At 38.9% G+C, this 17,734-nt stretch overlaps 1 protein-coding gene across 1 annotated transcript; it reads right to left on the bottom strand.

Moving 5' to 3' along the window:
• Window positions 1-1,162: 1,162 nt before the first annotated feature.
• On the bottom strand, window positions 1,163-4,384 carry LOC123896078. Its single transcript, XM_045946520.1, has 4 exons — window positions 3,280-4,384; window positions 3,130-3,200; window positions 2,960-3,055; window positions 1,163-2,890 (listed from the first exon to the last, which is right to left on the bottom strand). The coding sequence occupies exons 1-4, from the start codon at window positions 4,382-4,384 to the stop codon at window positions 1,163-1,165; spliced, it is 3,000 nt and encodes a 999-aa protein (XP_045802476.1).
• Window positions 4,385-17,734: the final 13,350 nt, after the last annotated feature.

The raw sequence follows: 17,734 nt of genomic DNA, 5'->3' as shown, positions 1-17,734 counted from the left end.
AGATTTAGTTTGGAAAGTTATCCTTCCCATGGACAGACGAGATCGAGTCTTTGGAAAGTGGTCACCCAATTGGGAAGGGCCATTTAGGATTTCTCAAGTTTTGTCAAATGGAGCTTATGAGATTGAAGAGTTAACTCCTGAGAAACGTTCAGTCAACATGAATGGCAAATATTTAAAGAAATACAAGCCAATGTTGCAAGAAATAAGCATAAAAAATGAATAACGCAAGAATAAAATTTGCAAAAATGGTAAAAGGAAATGCCAAGAATCAATTTTTATTCATACAAAATCAACAATACAACCAATCATTCAAGAATGTTCAAGAAAGTACAAGAGTTGGTTGAATGTTGAAGGGTAACCATTTAAGGTTTACCCTGGGCTCGAGCTCCTTCATCCTTCGAATCAGAATTGGAAAGTTCTGAGATCTGAGAGTCTTCATCCTCAGAAGAAGGAGTCGGAGTTCCTGGGTATTCTTCGTCAGGCTCTAGGGTGCTGAGGAACTCAAGGTAATCTTCATCTTCATCATTTGAACTAGAGCTTGAAGAATCAGAAGAGAGAATGATGGTTTCTACTACCTTAGCTGATGCCGGCCTAGGGCGAAGGATTCTAGTGCGTGGAGGTTTGGAAGCTGGAATCTTGATTCGTCCCCTTCCAAGAGGACATGGCGTGCTTGAGCCCGGGGTAGAGGAAGGAGGACTTTTCTTGTTATCCATTCTTTGCTGAGAGGTGTTGATGCGTTAATTTGTGCAAAGTGATGAACAAAAGAGTTGCAAGGCGTGGGTATTTATAGAAGGATTAATACGCGTTAATGGCTAGGCAGTTACAACTAACCATGGTCAGTTTGCATAGGGAAATGCCATGGCATTAATGCCCAAAGCCATGTAGTTAATTATGTTGACTGCTTTGGAAACATGTTCGCTTCATTCCTTCCAAAATGCCATTAATAAGGCTTGGGATAATGACCCAAAAGAAGGAAAGCAAACAACAACAAAGGAATAAAATACTCAGCCAATATATGAACATGCAACATTAAAAAGCCAAAAAGGGCATACATTCAAAAGGCATGTACGAAATTGTTCGACAGTTGCTAGTGTTAAAAGATTTACAATTACGACATCCAAAAGAGAATAAAAACTTAAGACTAAAAGGAAAATTTATAAAGTCAAGGTTGTTGTTGGGATGTTGAAGGAGGCTTTCGATTGGCCGCTTGGAATTGGTAATACTGAGTTCGAATGGACACCAGTTTACGTTGTAGCATTTCTTTATCACTAGCAAGGTGTTCAACCTGCTTCTGGACAGCTAGACCATCACTGTAGTGTTGGATGCCTTCACGTGCTAGCTCATCAAGCTTGACCTTTTGTGCTTCGATAGCTACTGCAGCTAGCTTTTCCATCTTAGCCTCTTCCTGTCGAACCTTTTCCTTTAACGCTTCGATTTCAGATTGCCATTGAGCAATATTGTTCTCACAAGCCACAAGTTGCTCAAGAGCTTCATCAGAGGCAGCTTTGATAGTTGTGACCTCTGCATTGCAATTATTAGCTTGCTCGAAATGGTGTTGCTGGGTTGCAAGCAGAGATGTCAGAAGGCTGCTAGTCCTGGTTAGGAGTTGAGATTGACTAACGAACTGTTCTAAAAAGGTTTCAGCCTGAGTCACTAGAAGGAACATTGCTTCGTCAGTCCTTGGGTTCTGCAGCTTGCGAAAAAGGGCTTTGATGTTGTAATATATAGAAGAGTCACGCTCAAGTAGGCCAAGCATATCCCCATTAAGAATTTCTCGCCTAAATCTGATTTCATGCTCAAACTGTTCTTGCTCAAGTACATCTTCCTTACCCTCTGTGTCCTCAACAGCGGAGCTAGAGGCGCCATGACTTGATAAAAGCTTGTTGAGTGCATCTACTGGAGTTAAATCTTTTAACTCTTTGGCAAGTTCAGCTGGCAAGACAACAGTAGGAAGTGGCTTCGACACAGAAGTTCCCTCTTCACCAAGTGAATCACCAATGTAGGAGTTCCCATCATCAGAGTCGAAAGTGTCAGCACTGGGTGAACTAGACTCATGGTTTGACCCACTTGGTTGTGGTTGATTGGTAGTGGAGTGTTCGCCATCAACTGTTGGCCTCTGTTCAGTGTTAGCAGCAGGGTCAGCTTGAAAGTTGGTTGGAGGATCATTATCAGTCAATACTTGGGCAGGGTTTGTCAAAGGATTCTGTTGCGGTAGGCCTTGATCAAGTTGGTCTTCGTCATTGTTAGGCTTAAGGGTATCATCTTCGAAAGCGCGGTGAGGCGAGCCAGGAGCCTTGGGTGGTGATGAGGTTTCAGTAAGGATGGCCGTTTCGACAGGCTGAGGAGATGGAGATTTTTCTGCTACATCTTCAGGATGCGTACCACTTGGTCCTTCGACCACCCCTTCAGCCGCTTTGCTAGGAGCAGGCTCATCTTGAGGAATAACTTGAGCATAATTTTGTGGCTGAAACAAATGAAACCATGAAAGAATGAGTAACACAGTCAAGAGCTGAGGAAGTAACAAGAAGTAAGAATGGCCTACTTGGGCTTGAGGGGTAGCAGAAGCTTCAGGCTGTGAAGTTGTTTCTTTTGCAGTAGCAGAAGCCTCGACAACAGTAGCTGCAACAGGAGACTTTTTCTGCTTCTTTTTCTTCTTCTTCTTCCTCTCCGATTGCTCTAAAGGAGGGTCCTCAGGTGATGCCAGAGTATCAGGTTGTGCCTCAATCTCAGAGGACTTGCGCTCAGGAGTACCTTCTTGGTTGGGTTGGTGTTCTTTCTTCTTCTTCTTCTTTTTCTTTTTCTCATCAGTAATGGGTTCAGCATTATGAGGGAGATCTTGAGTGGTGGCAACGTTAGTCTGCTCAGGGATGGTCGAGAGAACAGGAATATCCTACAGGCCACAGTTCAGTAAGTTCGCATTTAAGACAAAAGAAAGAGAAGTCTTTAGCTAAATGGATACCTTATCTGGAGCACTCGAACAAGTGGCTGGAATAGGCCTTTGTTTCTTCGAAACAGAAGGGGTTTCAGTTGAATGAGGCCTTTTGCGTGAAGCAATCTGGAAAGGGCATATCAAAGTTAATATGGAAATCCTATAAAAGTGTGAGAAGCCACAAAAAGGCAAAGGCTTACCTTTAGTTCAACCTTAGGTGGTGGAGGAAGAGGTTTGCTAGAATTGCTGGAACCTGCCTTCGACTTACTCCCTGCATTGGAGAAGTGCGCATAAGAGAAAAGCACGCAAGGTAAAAAATTATGCAAGCAAAAGTAGAACCAAAAGAATACCTCTAGCAGTAAGCAAGGCAGTCTTGTCAACCAGGCGTCCTTCATAGTGTCGAGACCACCAGGTAAAGAATTCCCTAGTGCAGGCATGTGAGGGAGCGAAGTCGAATGGGGTAAGCTCATAAGAAGGCTGATTGAAATGGTTCAAGAACGAATGGAACTGTGGTTCTGTCATGCCATGCTTGCCTAAACAAACCTCCCTCTCTTCCAAGTATATGCTCTTAGGGAGTATTTGAGTTAAGCCAAATTGGCGAGACACCAGGTTTGGGAAGTAGCCAACTAACCCAAAATCTCCAGAAGTCAAACCAATTCGACAAGACAAGACTGTAGGCATTAAATAAGCATTCCAAATGCTGTTGGTTACCATATCAAATTCTGGTGGAGAAGGAAATCTGTGAGTAAACCAAGGAGGACCAAGTGGCCTATCCACAAAAGGAGCAAAGCTAGGCTTGAATTTCTTCAGGCTGAGAAAAGCATTAAAATATTGCTGGAAAGCCACATCATAACTAAGGCCTCTTTCCCTAGGAACCATCCTTGCCAGCCTTGTGCCTTCGATTTGGCGCGTTCTTGATTCCTCATAGTATGGCTCAGACAAGAAAAGGTCAAGTTTAGCATGAAAAGTGGCAGTTAGCCATAATTGCAGCAACCAGAAGGGGCCAGCACCTAAAAAGGTAGATCCATCGCCTGTTCTCTTAAGGTGTTCACAAGCATCCCTCATGGATTCATAAAGACATCCAAGAACAAGTCGAGCGAAGTTGAATTGCTGACATTCATGTAGTTGAATAGCCATAGGGATGAATTTCTTGGCTACTTGGAGAGATTGAGTGCAGAAGACATACTGCGATAGCCATAAGGTTAGGAAAGCAACGTGTTCTTCGTCACTCACTTCATCACTAGTCTTTCGATTTTCCACGATGTATTTGGAGTAAGACTTGTTTCGAAAATCAAATTTGATGGTGTCGGAAGCTTTGCAAGGATCATAAGTGTCGCCAAGAGGTGATAGGCCAGTAATGGCAGCAACATCTAGCAGTGTAGGAGTCATCATGCCACATTCGAAGTGGAAAGTGTTGGTGGAAGACTCAAAGAAGTGTAAAGCAGCAATAATCATCTCTTGCTGGTATTTAAGGCCTGTCCGAGAAAGTTGAATAAGGTCATAAATACCACAGGCTTGCCAAATGTCAGCTTTATCACGTTGTACCCTGTAACACCCAAACCCATTATTTATATATTTATACTTTTAGTAAAATCTTTTTCAAAATACGCAACGGAAAATCACATTTAATTTATTTATATCGGTTCGAGTATTACACTCCTCTACCAAAATAATACTAATGTAGTTAATTAGTAAAAATACTTGTTTATACAAATCTTAAATCAAATAATATATTTATTGATTATACAAAACAACCTAGATAAGGAGACTCTATATACAATATAAAACCCCTGTTCCCGTGTCACAATCAGAGCGGAGCTTCATCGACGACTCGACATCGAATACCACAAAACCTGTAAATCTGGACCCCCAACGGTCCAGCACATAACACATAAAAGAGAGTTAGATAACATACTCAAAATATACAAGTGTAAGTAAATGGTACTTAAACACTTCTTCATAAAAACATGCATAATCATACATTATACATATACATCACCATCATTCATGCATATTCATATATCATGCATATACTTCATTTATCACCTAATCAATCATCCACAAAATACACCAAACATATAGTTTCACGTCGTCTCGGACAATACCAAAACATCAACAAATACATTGTTCAGATTATGGTCATGACGGACCCTGCGTTGTTCATTTTATAGTCATGACGGACTCTGCTCCTCACATACGGATTAACAATCAACATTTACCAAGTATGTGTCAAACATCATTTATTATAAAATGCACACATAATCCCTAATGCAATCTAATGCTTCACATTCATGTTATGTCCTCTAGACACCTCTAATGCATGTGGTACCATCGTCTTTATCAGAGTATTTCACCTCCGATATCCGTCTTTATCAAACAAATATAGTTCGATATCCTTCTTTATTGGACAAGCCAATATCCCTAAATATTCATGATGCATGCACTCAAAACTCATGAATATATTCATCAACAATTTTGGCATATAGCCCGTCAACAATAACGTGGAACACTATCCAACGTCCGTCTTTATTAAGATAATCAATACCTTAATATCCGTCTTTATTAGAATAACATAATTCTAATATCCTTCTTTATTAAGTTGATTAACACCTTAATATACTTCATTTATACTTCATACATGATTAACAATCGTTATAAGCATCAACAAGCATCAACAAGCATCAACAATCATGTAAGAATAAGACACTGATTGAAAATACATGCAAAGGAAGATAGCAGATGAAAAATTGGTGAAATCTGCAGTATTTCCGCCTGGGGCGGAAATATTTACGTTTGAGGCGGAAGTTTTCGCCTGAGGCGCAAAAGTTTACGTTTGAGGCGCAAAAACATCTGAAAGGTTGGCTGCTCACTGCTCTTCCGTTTCAGGCGGAAATTATTGTGCCTGAGGCGGAAAAACATGCGTTTTCTACACAAAAACGCCCAAAAATCCCATTTTTCATGTTATAAATCCCAAAAGAGTTTGTATTCAAGTGCTACAAACATATCTAAACACAAAAGGACAATTCATTTCTCAGATCTACATCATAAACATCGAAAAAGTAAAGATTGAACACTTTTACTCAAAACACTCAAGAACACAATGTTCTTGAGTTTAATCCTTTATAAATCTCGTTTTTAACCATTAGATTCGTTCATACATCATGATAAAAGCAAGTTAAGCATGTTAAGAACCTTAGGGACGATTTCCATCAAGAAAATCCATTCACAACTAAAACGAAAATGGGGTGGAGGAAGTTCGGGTGAGGAGAAATCGACATTCTCCCCTTCCTCGGATCACCCACGAATATGAAATCTACTCTCTTACTTGGATTCGAAGAAAACACGACGAAGATCTCGAATCCCTAGCTCTCCCTTTGCCCTAGCTCCCAAGCTCTCCTCTTCCTCTCTTCAAGAACACAAGAACATGAGAAAAATGAATTTCTCTCTCTTTCCTTGCCCTTAATGGGCGCCCCCTCACACACACTCAAGGCCCATTGGGCCTCAAGCCCAATTGGCTTGGCCCAATAATGTAAGACCCGTAATTTCACAGTTTATTTTGTGTAAGGAAAATAAATATTGGATAAAAGTTTTAGGGTTTTTCTTTAAGTCGTTTTGTATGTATCGTTATAACGACATAGTTTGCTGAGATCGTGCCTGTTTTGTGGTCGAGTGTCGGAATGGCACGGGGTTTGTTTTCCTGGTCTTCTTATAGGAAGGAGGATGTTCTTGTATCCTTGGAATTTTATTTTTCGCGTTATTCTAGTTTTTGAAAAAACGGGCAATAGTTTACCCGCTGTTCCGAATTTTCGTTAACTCCGAATCCGTTGATATTTTAGATGGGAACTTTATATATCGGCTTGAGTTGGGATATGACTTTAGAATATTTTTAAGAGTTAGGAATGAAAAATACAGTCGGGGAAAAATGTTTCGCGATAATTTTTGGAAATCGTTTAAGGCGAACGTTTAGTTTCTAAATTTTCTAGTTTCGCGAGTTTGGTCCGTAAGCGTAATGCGACTCGTCTGTGAGGCGTGAGTTCTCATGAGAGAAAGAAAATATCTTAAGAGGATAGACTTGGATCGATCCAATGGTTAGGGTTTAATCTTGCTTTAGTGGCACTATTTGATCCTATGGCTAGGAATGATCATGATGCCTTTACAAAGGATGACTTTGGTCATTGTTTTGTACTTAGAAAATATCACAAAGACCTCTCCTTTCTCTTGCTTGGCCGTGAGTCCCTTCCATGCCCTAGCTCATCACCAAATTTTCAATCCTTCACCAAATCATTCCATTTCAAGCTCTTGGAATCCATAGGTTTGCAAGAGTTCTTCTCTAAGGTAACTAGTTCCTTTCCTTTCTCTTTAGTTGGTCAAGAACACCAAGTTTGGTTAGATTTTGGTTCATGAGAAATTTTTAGAAAAGTTCATAAAAGATTTTTGATCCATGGAAATTGTTTCTAAGAGCTTAACTAGTGTTGTTTAATCTTAGCTTGTTTGATTCCATGAGATTAGTGAGTTTTTCATGGATTTGTTCTTGGTTAGGGTTTTTGGAGAATTTCTAATTGATCAATAATATGAAAAATGGTTTTGTTAATTGTGTATTTGAGGTTGTTTTAAGACTTTTTAGAAGTTAAGAATCTTGGCAAAGATTTATGTTTGAAAAATTATTTTCATGCTCAAAAGACTTAGAAAATTTTATGAGATTTTGGGTGGGTTTTGGAAAATGTTTTGATTGATCAATGAAATAATTTTGGGGAACAAAATGATCAAGGCCATGGTTTTGAAATGAAAAACTCAAGGAGCTAGCCTTGTTTGTTGTTGTTGGCCGTGGCATACCTTAGTGTATGGCCATGTGTTTTCAATTTTTTTGAGTCCTAAATGAGAAGGCTTGATCATGGTTTTAAAAGAAGATTCTTCAATGGTGCTTGATTGAAAAGAAAAACTTGAAACTTGCGACGCAAGAAAAACTCGATTATTTTGTCGAGATATTTTCGTAAAATTTTTAGGTTGTTTTCAAGTGTTTTGGTAGTGTGTGAAAGTGTCCTTTGAAGTTTAAAACCATAGAGAGCAATGGTATGCTTTGAAAACGAAAATGTGTTTGTTTTGTGAAAATAGTGTATTTAACTTCGGGAATTTTTAATCACTATGGGGAGGACTCGGAAATAATATCCGAGAGTGTTAGGAAGTGCCTTAGACACCTCTAGACCTTTGTTGATAGGTTTAGTTTCGTTAAGATATTTTGGGAGAAACTTATGCATTGTCCGCTCGTTATTTTTAGGAAACGCGAAACGGTAGATAGTGTGAAACGTTGTGGTTTTTGGTTGGAAGCATTGCCGAGGTAAGGGCACCTTTTTATTTCCGTCAATAGCATTAGGGTATGCTTGTGGTTATGCTTGTTGTGGTTCCATGCTTGTGTGCTTGGTTGTTTTCGATGTTATTTGTCTTACGTATAGGTGGGAAGTATATGTGTTGACATGTGGTTATGAATATGTGTATGTTTGTTGCATTAGTATATGTAGGGACGTATGCTCATGCAAACATTGTCGGTATTTGATCTGGGTGATTGTACCGGGTGATACTTCCGCCTTTAACGGAGACGGTATTTGATCTGGGTGATTGTACCGCCGTTAACGGAGCCGGTATTTGATCTGGGTGATTGTACTCCGGAGTATCCACCAATTGAGTTGGCATTTGATCTGGGTGATTGTGCCGGGTGTAATCCACCTTTTTCCGGAATTCATGCATGTGGCATTCGATCTGGGTGATTGTGCCACAACCATTCATTAGAGGTCTTGCATTAGGGTATGTGTGCACTTTATTTATTCTTCTTGACGTGATGTTGTGATAAGTGTTTACCGCTTTCTATTCTGGTATGTGTATTCGGTATTTTATTACTAGTTTCCAGTTGGTGACCCTTATTTTGCATGCCATATCGCGGGCTCCTCCCACCCCAGACGATGGAGCGCCATCTGAGACCGTAGGTCGTGTGGACGGCGAGGACTTCGTGGACTATCCCGGAGTGTAGAGAGTAGCGCTTGTTAGGCTACATTTTGGTAGGCTTAGGGCCTAGGTTATATTTTGGGATGACTGTATGTTTTATACATTATACTCAGACATGTTAGTGCCGTTGGGCCTTGTGATATATTCGGTTCATGACTCGTGTCTTTTTGGTTGATGAACTTGCTATATCCGTTGTATGTAAATTATTCAGGTACACACTTTGCTTCGAGGAAGCCCTGTAATATAATGTGTTGATGTTATATTTATTTTCTATTGAATGACGAATTGCCGAGATAGCTGCGGGCGTTCACGCGCGCCATTTTATTTAAGCGTGTTGATTTAAAAAAAATAAAATAATACCCCTTTTTATGCTTTGAAAAACGGGGTGTTACATTTTGGTATCAGAGCTCGGCATTAGATCTTCAAAGGGAAAGTGTGTACTTGAGTTAACAGTCTGAGGTCAGTCATATTAGAGTTAGAGTCGGGTTTAGTGAGCATAAGTGCTTGGGTTCTTATGTGTTTGTTGTCTTGAGTCAAGCATGGGTTAAATGCTTAGGTAATTGATTGTTTCTCAACCGAAACAATGTTCCCTATAGTGCTTTAGTGAGTAGGACAGTTAGCCCCTAGAGCTTTGGTCGAACTGGGTCGACGAGTGTCTCCGAATTTTCTCAGAGGCATCGGTCCGAGGAGGATGGATTTGAGGAGAATAAGAAATGCAAGGGATTCTTGGAAGTTAGATTATTGATTAGAAGTGCATTGGACGTGGTCACTCGGAGATGTTGAGTGTGGACGAGTGGACATCATTCTTGTAAAGGATTTCAAGTAAGGACTTGATTCGGGGAACTATTTGAAGAAAATATTGGATGTTTGCTACGGTGAGTTCGGGATGAGACTTGATGAAGTCATTTGGTTGTCAAGAAGATGCAGCCAATGAGGGATGGTGGAACAGACAACAATGTCAATTGGAATTAATTACGATGATTGGGTAATCATCGGGGCGAGCCGTATTTGAGTTAAAGTGGATGTTGCGCGTCAAGAGTGAGCGAACCTGGTGGTGTTAGATGACAGTTATATGTCGATGGGTACCTTAAAGGTTTAAGTTGAGTGTTTAAGGTATATTAGGATATGAAATGTGATTATTAAGGGTAAATCACGTGATGATTGAAGGTAGGAGATCAAGTATCACGTTGATAAGTGGCAATCTATACATAGTTTGGGGAGATTTTGTGTATAGATGTTGTTGTGAGAGGAAACTTTAAGTAACTAATTGTTGGATGAGTGTGGATTTGAATAGATGTTTAGGTAAGAATGAGGAGTCATCCTTGGGAAATGAGTTGTAACTCGATGATAGGTGACACTAGAGGTGTATAGTATGAAAATACCTAGAGAAATTTTCTGGAGTAGTTTGAAGGAATTAGTCAAGATTTGAGTAGAGACCCGGTATGGATGAACATTTAAGTTAATGATTTCGATCGACCAAAAGGGTTGAAGGACCAAGTAGTATCTTGAATTTATGACATCATTGGTGTTGAGGTAGACAAGTTTTAAATACTTCAAGTTTTGGACGAGAATTTTTGGAAATTTTCTAGAAATGTCGTGTATTATTAGAAAGAGAGTTTGTTAGTAAGAGTACTAAGACAATGGGAGCGATAGTTGGAAGGAAATTTTGGTTTAATTTTGAGATGTAATGGAGAAAGTTAGATGGTGTGGTAAGTATTTTAAATCTCTTGAGGATTAGATTCAAGAGATTGATTTCGGTATTAAACGTACTAAGGAGGAAATCATAGCGAAGGGTTGTGTTTTGGTAGTTGTTCTGGAGAAGTCAAGCATTAAGATTTGAGACACGTATTCAATCGCTGGATGAATGAGTAATATGTGTCGATTCGGAGGTAAATTATAGTGACATGACGAAGATAAGATTAGAGATAATTATGCATAGAGAAATACGTAATAGGAACTTGATGGATTAATTAATTGGAGCGTTTGATTTTGAGGTGTACATTAGTAGACACCTTAGTGGAAGTTAGAGATGAATAAGAATCAAGCTAGTGAACGGATGTGTAGAATATTTGGATTATGTGCGACGAATTAAAGACATGGTTTGAAATCAACGAGATGGAGGTCTTGGTTGTTTGGAAACCAACTTTAGGAATTTATCGAACTTAGAAGTTTCATTTTACTAGATTGTTGAGGAGGACCTAATTGGAGTTTTGTAGATATTATAACATCGACAAGATAATCGCAAAGGAATGGTTAACGTTGTGCGTTAGCAAGGAAGCGAGAAGGTAATACAAGTTGTAAGGGGAGACTGACAACCTCATTGGTTAATTTGGAAATTTAAATAGGAAAAGGAGTACAGTCGGAATAAGGATGGTGAGTTTAGTAAGTGGAAAGCATGTTGGAGAATTCCACATAAGAATTTAGAAGTCGAGGTTAAGTGCGAAGTGTCATTTATGGAAGGAATGAAGCGAAATAGTTAGTCGTTGGGAAGAAATGTTAAGAATAAGTGATGGAAAAGCACATGAGAATGTGGATTATAATAATTAAGGATACTTGGAAGGGATTACCTCACATATAATTTGGAAAATTTTGATTGTGCGTGTATATTAAGGATTCGAAAGCGTCACCTGAATGGATGTCATGGTGAGGTGTGTGTTGTATGTGGAAATAAAAAAAAAAAAAAAGAAGGTAAGCGCTTGTCTGGTAGAAAAGTTTGGTGGAGACTAGCACAGCTTCGATTCATTGTAGTAATTTCAATGAGGACAGACGTAGCAGAATGAATATCTGTATCGAGTAAGTAAAGGACTTCGGATATTGTCATCATGGACGGTTGAATAATATTGATGTAGGGAGTACCTTAAGATATATTATGGAGGTAGGTATCTCGACATGTGAGGTGATGTCGGGATAATTAAGAATGGTCGGGGTCGGGGTGACAAGCCCTTTTGAGTAGAAGAGGATTTAATGGTAAGAGGAAAGAAACCCGAGAGATGTTTAGAAATAGAATGAGAATACAATTTAAAATGGTTTGTGCCAATGATGGCAGTCAACAAGGATAAACGTTTTATGCTAAGGCTGGTAAGTATAAGCTAAGTATTAATTTGGAAAATAAGTGGACGCATAAGAAATTGATTCTTGGAAATTTGAGAATTAGATAAAGGGAGTCCAAGAGAATTAGATGATAAAAGTTGGCGAGTGTCAAGAAAAAATGAAATGAGGAACTTGGATCACCAACCAGATGCTGGGATGATATTACTAAGACCGTGATTGGAATGAGATTCAAATGTGAACATGCGGGTCTACACAGTTATGATATTAAAGGAAAGATTAAGGACTTATGGATATGGGCGAAGTGGTGAAGTTCTTCTATTGAGATGATAATTTCTTTCGAAGTGCAATGGTTTGGGTGGTACTTGCTGTGATAACATCGTACTTATTGTTGGATGATACTCTAAGGATGTTTTATGAGTGAAAGCATGAGAGTTCAAGCGACGTGTTTTGAGCGTCGTATCTCGTTGACAAGGTCGAGGTAGTAAGTAAGTGAGGAAAACATTAAGAAAACCACGAAGGAATTGTTGGACCCTTGTGCCTCGGAGGACCTGGAACACAAGTGGCAAAGAAAAAAACATTATTAAAGTTAGGTGAAGATGGTCTAAACCACCATCATGATTGTCGGCTATCTATTGACAAATTGAGGAACTGATCATCCTTGATCTCTTGTTAATAATAGACAGCATCATGTTGACTGGAATCGACTAGTTTTACTAGCTTTGCGTCTAGAGTTTGGAACCAGTGCGACTATGTAGAGGGTTGCGTTTTGTGCACGGTCGTGTCAGTGTGGTGGTGATAGCATCTGTGTGGCTTCACCTGGTGTTAGCATCTGTGTGGCTACACCTATTCCTACGAGATTTTGTTGTGTAGGTGATAGTAATAACTAGATGGGTTATTGCTCTTACCTTTAGTTTCGAGGACGAAACTTCTTTTTGGAGGGTAGTAATGTAAGACCCGTAATTTCACAGTTTATTTTGTGTAAGGAAAATAAATATTGGATAAAAGTTTTAGGGTTTTTCTTTAAGTTGTTTTGTATGTATCGTTATAACGACATAGTTTGCTGAGATCGTGCCTGTTTTGTGCTCGAGTGTCGGAATGGCACGGGGTTTGTTTTCCTGGTCTTCTTATAGGAAGGAGGATGTTCTTGTATCCTTGGAATTTTATTTTTCGCGTTATTCTAGTTTTTGAAAAAACGGGCAATAGTTTACCCGCTGTTCCGAATTTTCGTTAACTCCGAATCCGTTGATATTTTAGATGGGAACTTTATATATCGGCTTGAGTTGGGATATGACTTTAGAATATTTTTAAGAGTTAGGAATGAAAAATACAGTCGGGGAAAAATGTTTCGCGATAATTTTTGGAAATCGTTTAAGGCGAACGTTTAGTTTCTAAATTTTCTAGTTTCGCGAGTTTGGTCCGTAAGCGTAATGCGACTCGTCTGTGAGGCGTGAGTTCTCATGAGAGAAAGAAAATATCTTAAGAGGATAGACTTGGATCGATCCAATGGTTAGGGTTTAATCTTGCTTTAGTGGCACTATTTGATCCTATGGCTAGGAATGATCATGATGCCTTTACATAGGATGACTTTGGTCATTGTTTTGTACTTAGAAAATATCACAAAGACCTCTCCTTTCTCTTGCTTGGCCGTGAGTCCCTTCCATGCCCTAGCTCATCACCAAATTTTCAATCCTTCACCAAATCATTCCATTTCAAGCTCTTTGGAATCCATAGGTTTGCAAGAGTTCTTCTCTAAGGTAACTAGTTCCTTTCCTTTCTCTTTAGTTGGTCAAGAACACCAAGTTTGGTTAGATTTTGGTTCATGAGAAATTTTTAGAAAAGTTCATAAAAGATTTTTGATCCATGGAAATTGTTTCTAAGAGCTTAACTAGTGTTGTTTAATCTTAGCTTGTTTGATTCCATGAGATTAGTGAGTTTTTCATGGATTTGTTCTTGGTTAGGGTTTTTGGAGAATTTCTAATTGATCAATAATATGAAAAATGGTTTTGTTAATTGTGTATTTGAGGTTGTTTTAAGACTTTTTAGAAGTTAAGAATCTTGGCAAAGATTTATGTTTGAAAAATTATTTTCATGCTCAAAAGACTTAGAAAATTTTATGAGATTTTGGGTGGGTTTTGGAAAATGTTTTGATTGATCAATGAAATAATTTTGGGGAACAAAATGATCAAGGCCATGGTTTTGAAATGAAAAACTCAAGGAGCTAGCCTTGTTTGTTGTTGTTGGCCGTGGCATACCTTAGTGTATGGCCATGTGTTTTCAATTTTTTTGAGTCCTAAATGAGAAGGCTTGATCATGGTTTTAAAAGAAGATTCTTCAATGGTGCTTGATTGAAAAGAAAAACTTGAAACTTGCGACGCAAGAAAAACTCGATTATTTTGTCGAGATATTTTCGTAAAATTTTTAGGTTGTTTTCAAGTGTTTTGGTAGTGTGTGAAAGTGTCCTTTGAAGTTTAAAACCATAGAGACCAATGGTATGCTTTGAAAACGAAAATGTGTTTGTTTTGTGAAAATAATGTATTTAACTTCGGGAATTTTTAATCACTATGGGGAGGACTCGGAAATAATATCCGAGAGTGTTAGGAAGTGCCTTAGACCTTTGTTGATAGGTTTAGTTTCGTTAAGATATTTTGGGAGAAACTTATGCATTGTCCGCTCGTTATTTTTAGGAAACGCGAAACGGTAGATAGTGTGAAACGTTGTGGTTTTTGGTTGGAAGCATTGCCGAGGTAAGGGCACCTTTTTATTTCCGTCAATAGCATTAGGGTATGCTTGTGGTTATGCTTGTTGTGGTTCCATGCTTGTGTGCTTGGTTGTTTTCGATGTTATTTGTCTTACGTATAGGTGGGAAGTATATGTGTTGACATGTGGTTATGAATATGTGTATGTTTGTTGCATTAGTATATGTAGGGACGTATGCTCATGCAAACATTGTCGGTATTTGATCTGGGTGATTGTACCGGGTGATACTTCCGCCTTTAACGGAGACGGTATTTGATCTGGGTGATTGTACCGCCGTTAACGGAGCCGGTATTTGATCTGGGTGATTGTACTCCGGAGTATCCACCAATTGAGTTGGCATTTGATCTGGGTGATTGTGCCGGGTGTAATCCACCTTTTTCCGGAATTCATGCATGTGGCATTCGATCTGGGTGATTGTGCCACAACCATTCATTAGAGGTCTTGCATTAGGGTATGTGTGCACTTTATTTATTCTTCTTGACGTGATGATGTGATAAGTGTTTACCGCTTTCTATTCTGGTATGTGTATTCGGTATTTTATTACTAGTTTCCAGTTGGTGACCCTTATTTTGCATGCCATATCGCGGGCTCCTCCCACCCCAGACGATGGAGCGCCATCTCAGACCGTAGGCCGTGTGGACGGCGAGGACTTCGTGGACTATCCCGGAGTGTAGAGAGTAGCGCTTGTTAGGCTACATTTTGGTAGGCTTAGGGCCTAGGTTATATTTTGGGATGACTGTATGTTTTATACATTATACTCAGACATGTTAGTGCCGTTGGGCCTTGTGATATATTCGGTTCATGACTCGTGTCTTTTTGGTTGATGAACTTGCTATATCCGTTGTATGTAAATTATTCAGGTACACACTTTGCTTCGAGGAAGCCCTGTAATATAATGTGTTGATGTTATATTTATTTTCTATTGAATGACGAATTGCCGAGATAGCTGCGGGCGTTCACGCGCGCCATTTTATTTAAGCGTGTTGATTTAAAAAAAAATAAAATAATACCCCTTTTTATGCTTTGAAAAACGGGGTGTTACAAATAACGCGTTAACTCACTCTACTCGCTTAATAACTAAAGTATTCGATAAATAACCCTAGTTATTAACTTAATTAAAATGCCACGTTAAATAAAATATTTTAACACATAAAAATAATAATACGAAAATTGGGTCGTTACAACTCTCCCTCACTTAAATGATTTTCGCCCTCGAAAATTACGCTACTAAAACAACTCCGGATAACTCCTGTATCCGACCTTCCAACGAAACGTTCAAAACGCTACACATTACCAAGTTTGACAAAATTAGTTTATCCCATCCAACACAATTTTTGTCCATTTATCAACAAGAGATCAAGGACGGCCAGTTCCTCAATTTGTCGATAAATATTCAACAATCATGATATCGGCACAAAACATTCTTATCAAACCGCTAAAACGTCCACTCCGCACGAAACATCATGGATTCACATTCTACGACCTCACAACGTTACCCTAAAACTGGTACAACCAATTGAACACGCTCCGAAAAGGTACTCCCGTGGAATACTCCACAACTCCACAAATCCTATAAGTCTCTGATTCCCTCATGAATCACTTAACCGTGGTACACCACTTATTCATATTCGAATCTTATTCCAACATATCACTCGATAATTCAATTCCAACAATCACTTGATGACCAACATTCTCAAACTTTATTGACACATGTTAAAAACTACCGTCTCTAACCGTCAAATTCCTTTTCTCACATATCTTCAATCATTGAGTCGAATCCCAACACGACTATTCCGTTCCCAAGTAATCTCTCAACCAACATTTGCATTCCTTAACGCAACATTTTCCAATACCACTTCTCTTTAATACATTCGATCCCAAAATCAAACTCTTGAATTAAATCCACAAAGCTCCAAATACTCGTCATACGATCTAACTCTATCCATTAAATTCTAATATAAGGTACAAGGTCTTCCAATATCAACTCTTTGTCTTAGTATTCTTACTAGCGACTCCTTGTCTACTCCCAACATGACATTTCTAGAAAATTTCTAAAAATTCTCGTCCAAAATACATTTTAAGTTATGCACCAAATCACTACCGTTCCATCATCCATGATGAAACAATTTAAAATCCTTTACTTCATTGTCACCGATTACGACCATACTACATCAACATCCACGATGCATCTAACAAAACTAGTCTCTACCGATTCTTCCATTCCACAAATCCAAATTCCTTAACAAATACTTACTCACTCTTATCTTTTGGGCACTACAAAATGCTCTCCGACACTTACTTTGGGCATCGCCTTCAACTCCTTACTATACGTGCTCAAACACAACATCTACTCACATGTGCGGTAATCCTTTTCGCAACTCTCACCTAGCACAAGTCACTTTCAACATGACCTCATATTACTTATTCTCTGCACGTTCTCCAACGGCTAACTTTCTTATTTCAAATCATTCTAAGACGTTACTACTCACTTAGCTTCATCTCAACCTCCAAGACTCTACGTTCTCGTTCAACATGTGACACCCATTGTCCGGTCATTACCCAAATCCAATTACTCTTTCTTCGACAAGCCTCTCACAAAATCCTTCGAATCGTTATCCTACTTCCATCTTCGAATAAACTCGACTACTCATACAATCCTCACTTCCAACGATTCAACAAACATACCAATCCTATTATGATGTTTCTCAATTCCATTCTCATCTACTTTAAAACCTACTTCCCTTCATCAATTAATTAACACCAACAGTTCACTAATCTTCACATCTCTTTCTCTAAGTTTCTCAAACCTCTTCTAGAAATCACCTCGCACACTAGACTTAGAACTCCGACTTGTTCAACCAATTCAACATACTACCATATGCACGACTCACGTAAAACTTCTTACTCCAACATCCGGTACAACATCCGATCCCCTTGGATGACAACTTACTTCAAAATCATCACCTCTCAAGAATCCTAATCACTTCCACTTCTACATAT

The sequence above is a fragment of the Trifolium pratense genome, linkage group LG7 (genome assembly GCF_020283565.1).
Source record: "Trifolium pratense cultivar HEN17-A07 linkage group LG7, ARS_RC_1.1, whole genome shotgun sequence".
NCBI lineage: Eukaryota > Viridiplantae > Streptophyta > Magnoliopsida > Fabales > Fabaceae > Trifolium > Trifolium pratense.
The sequence above is the reverse complement of the archived record's forward strand: the minus strand, read 5'-3'. Positions and strand labels throughout refer to the sequence as shown.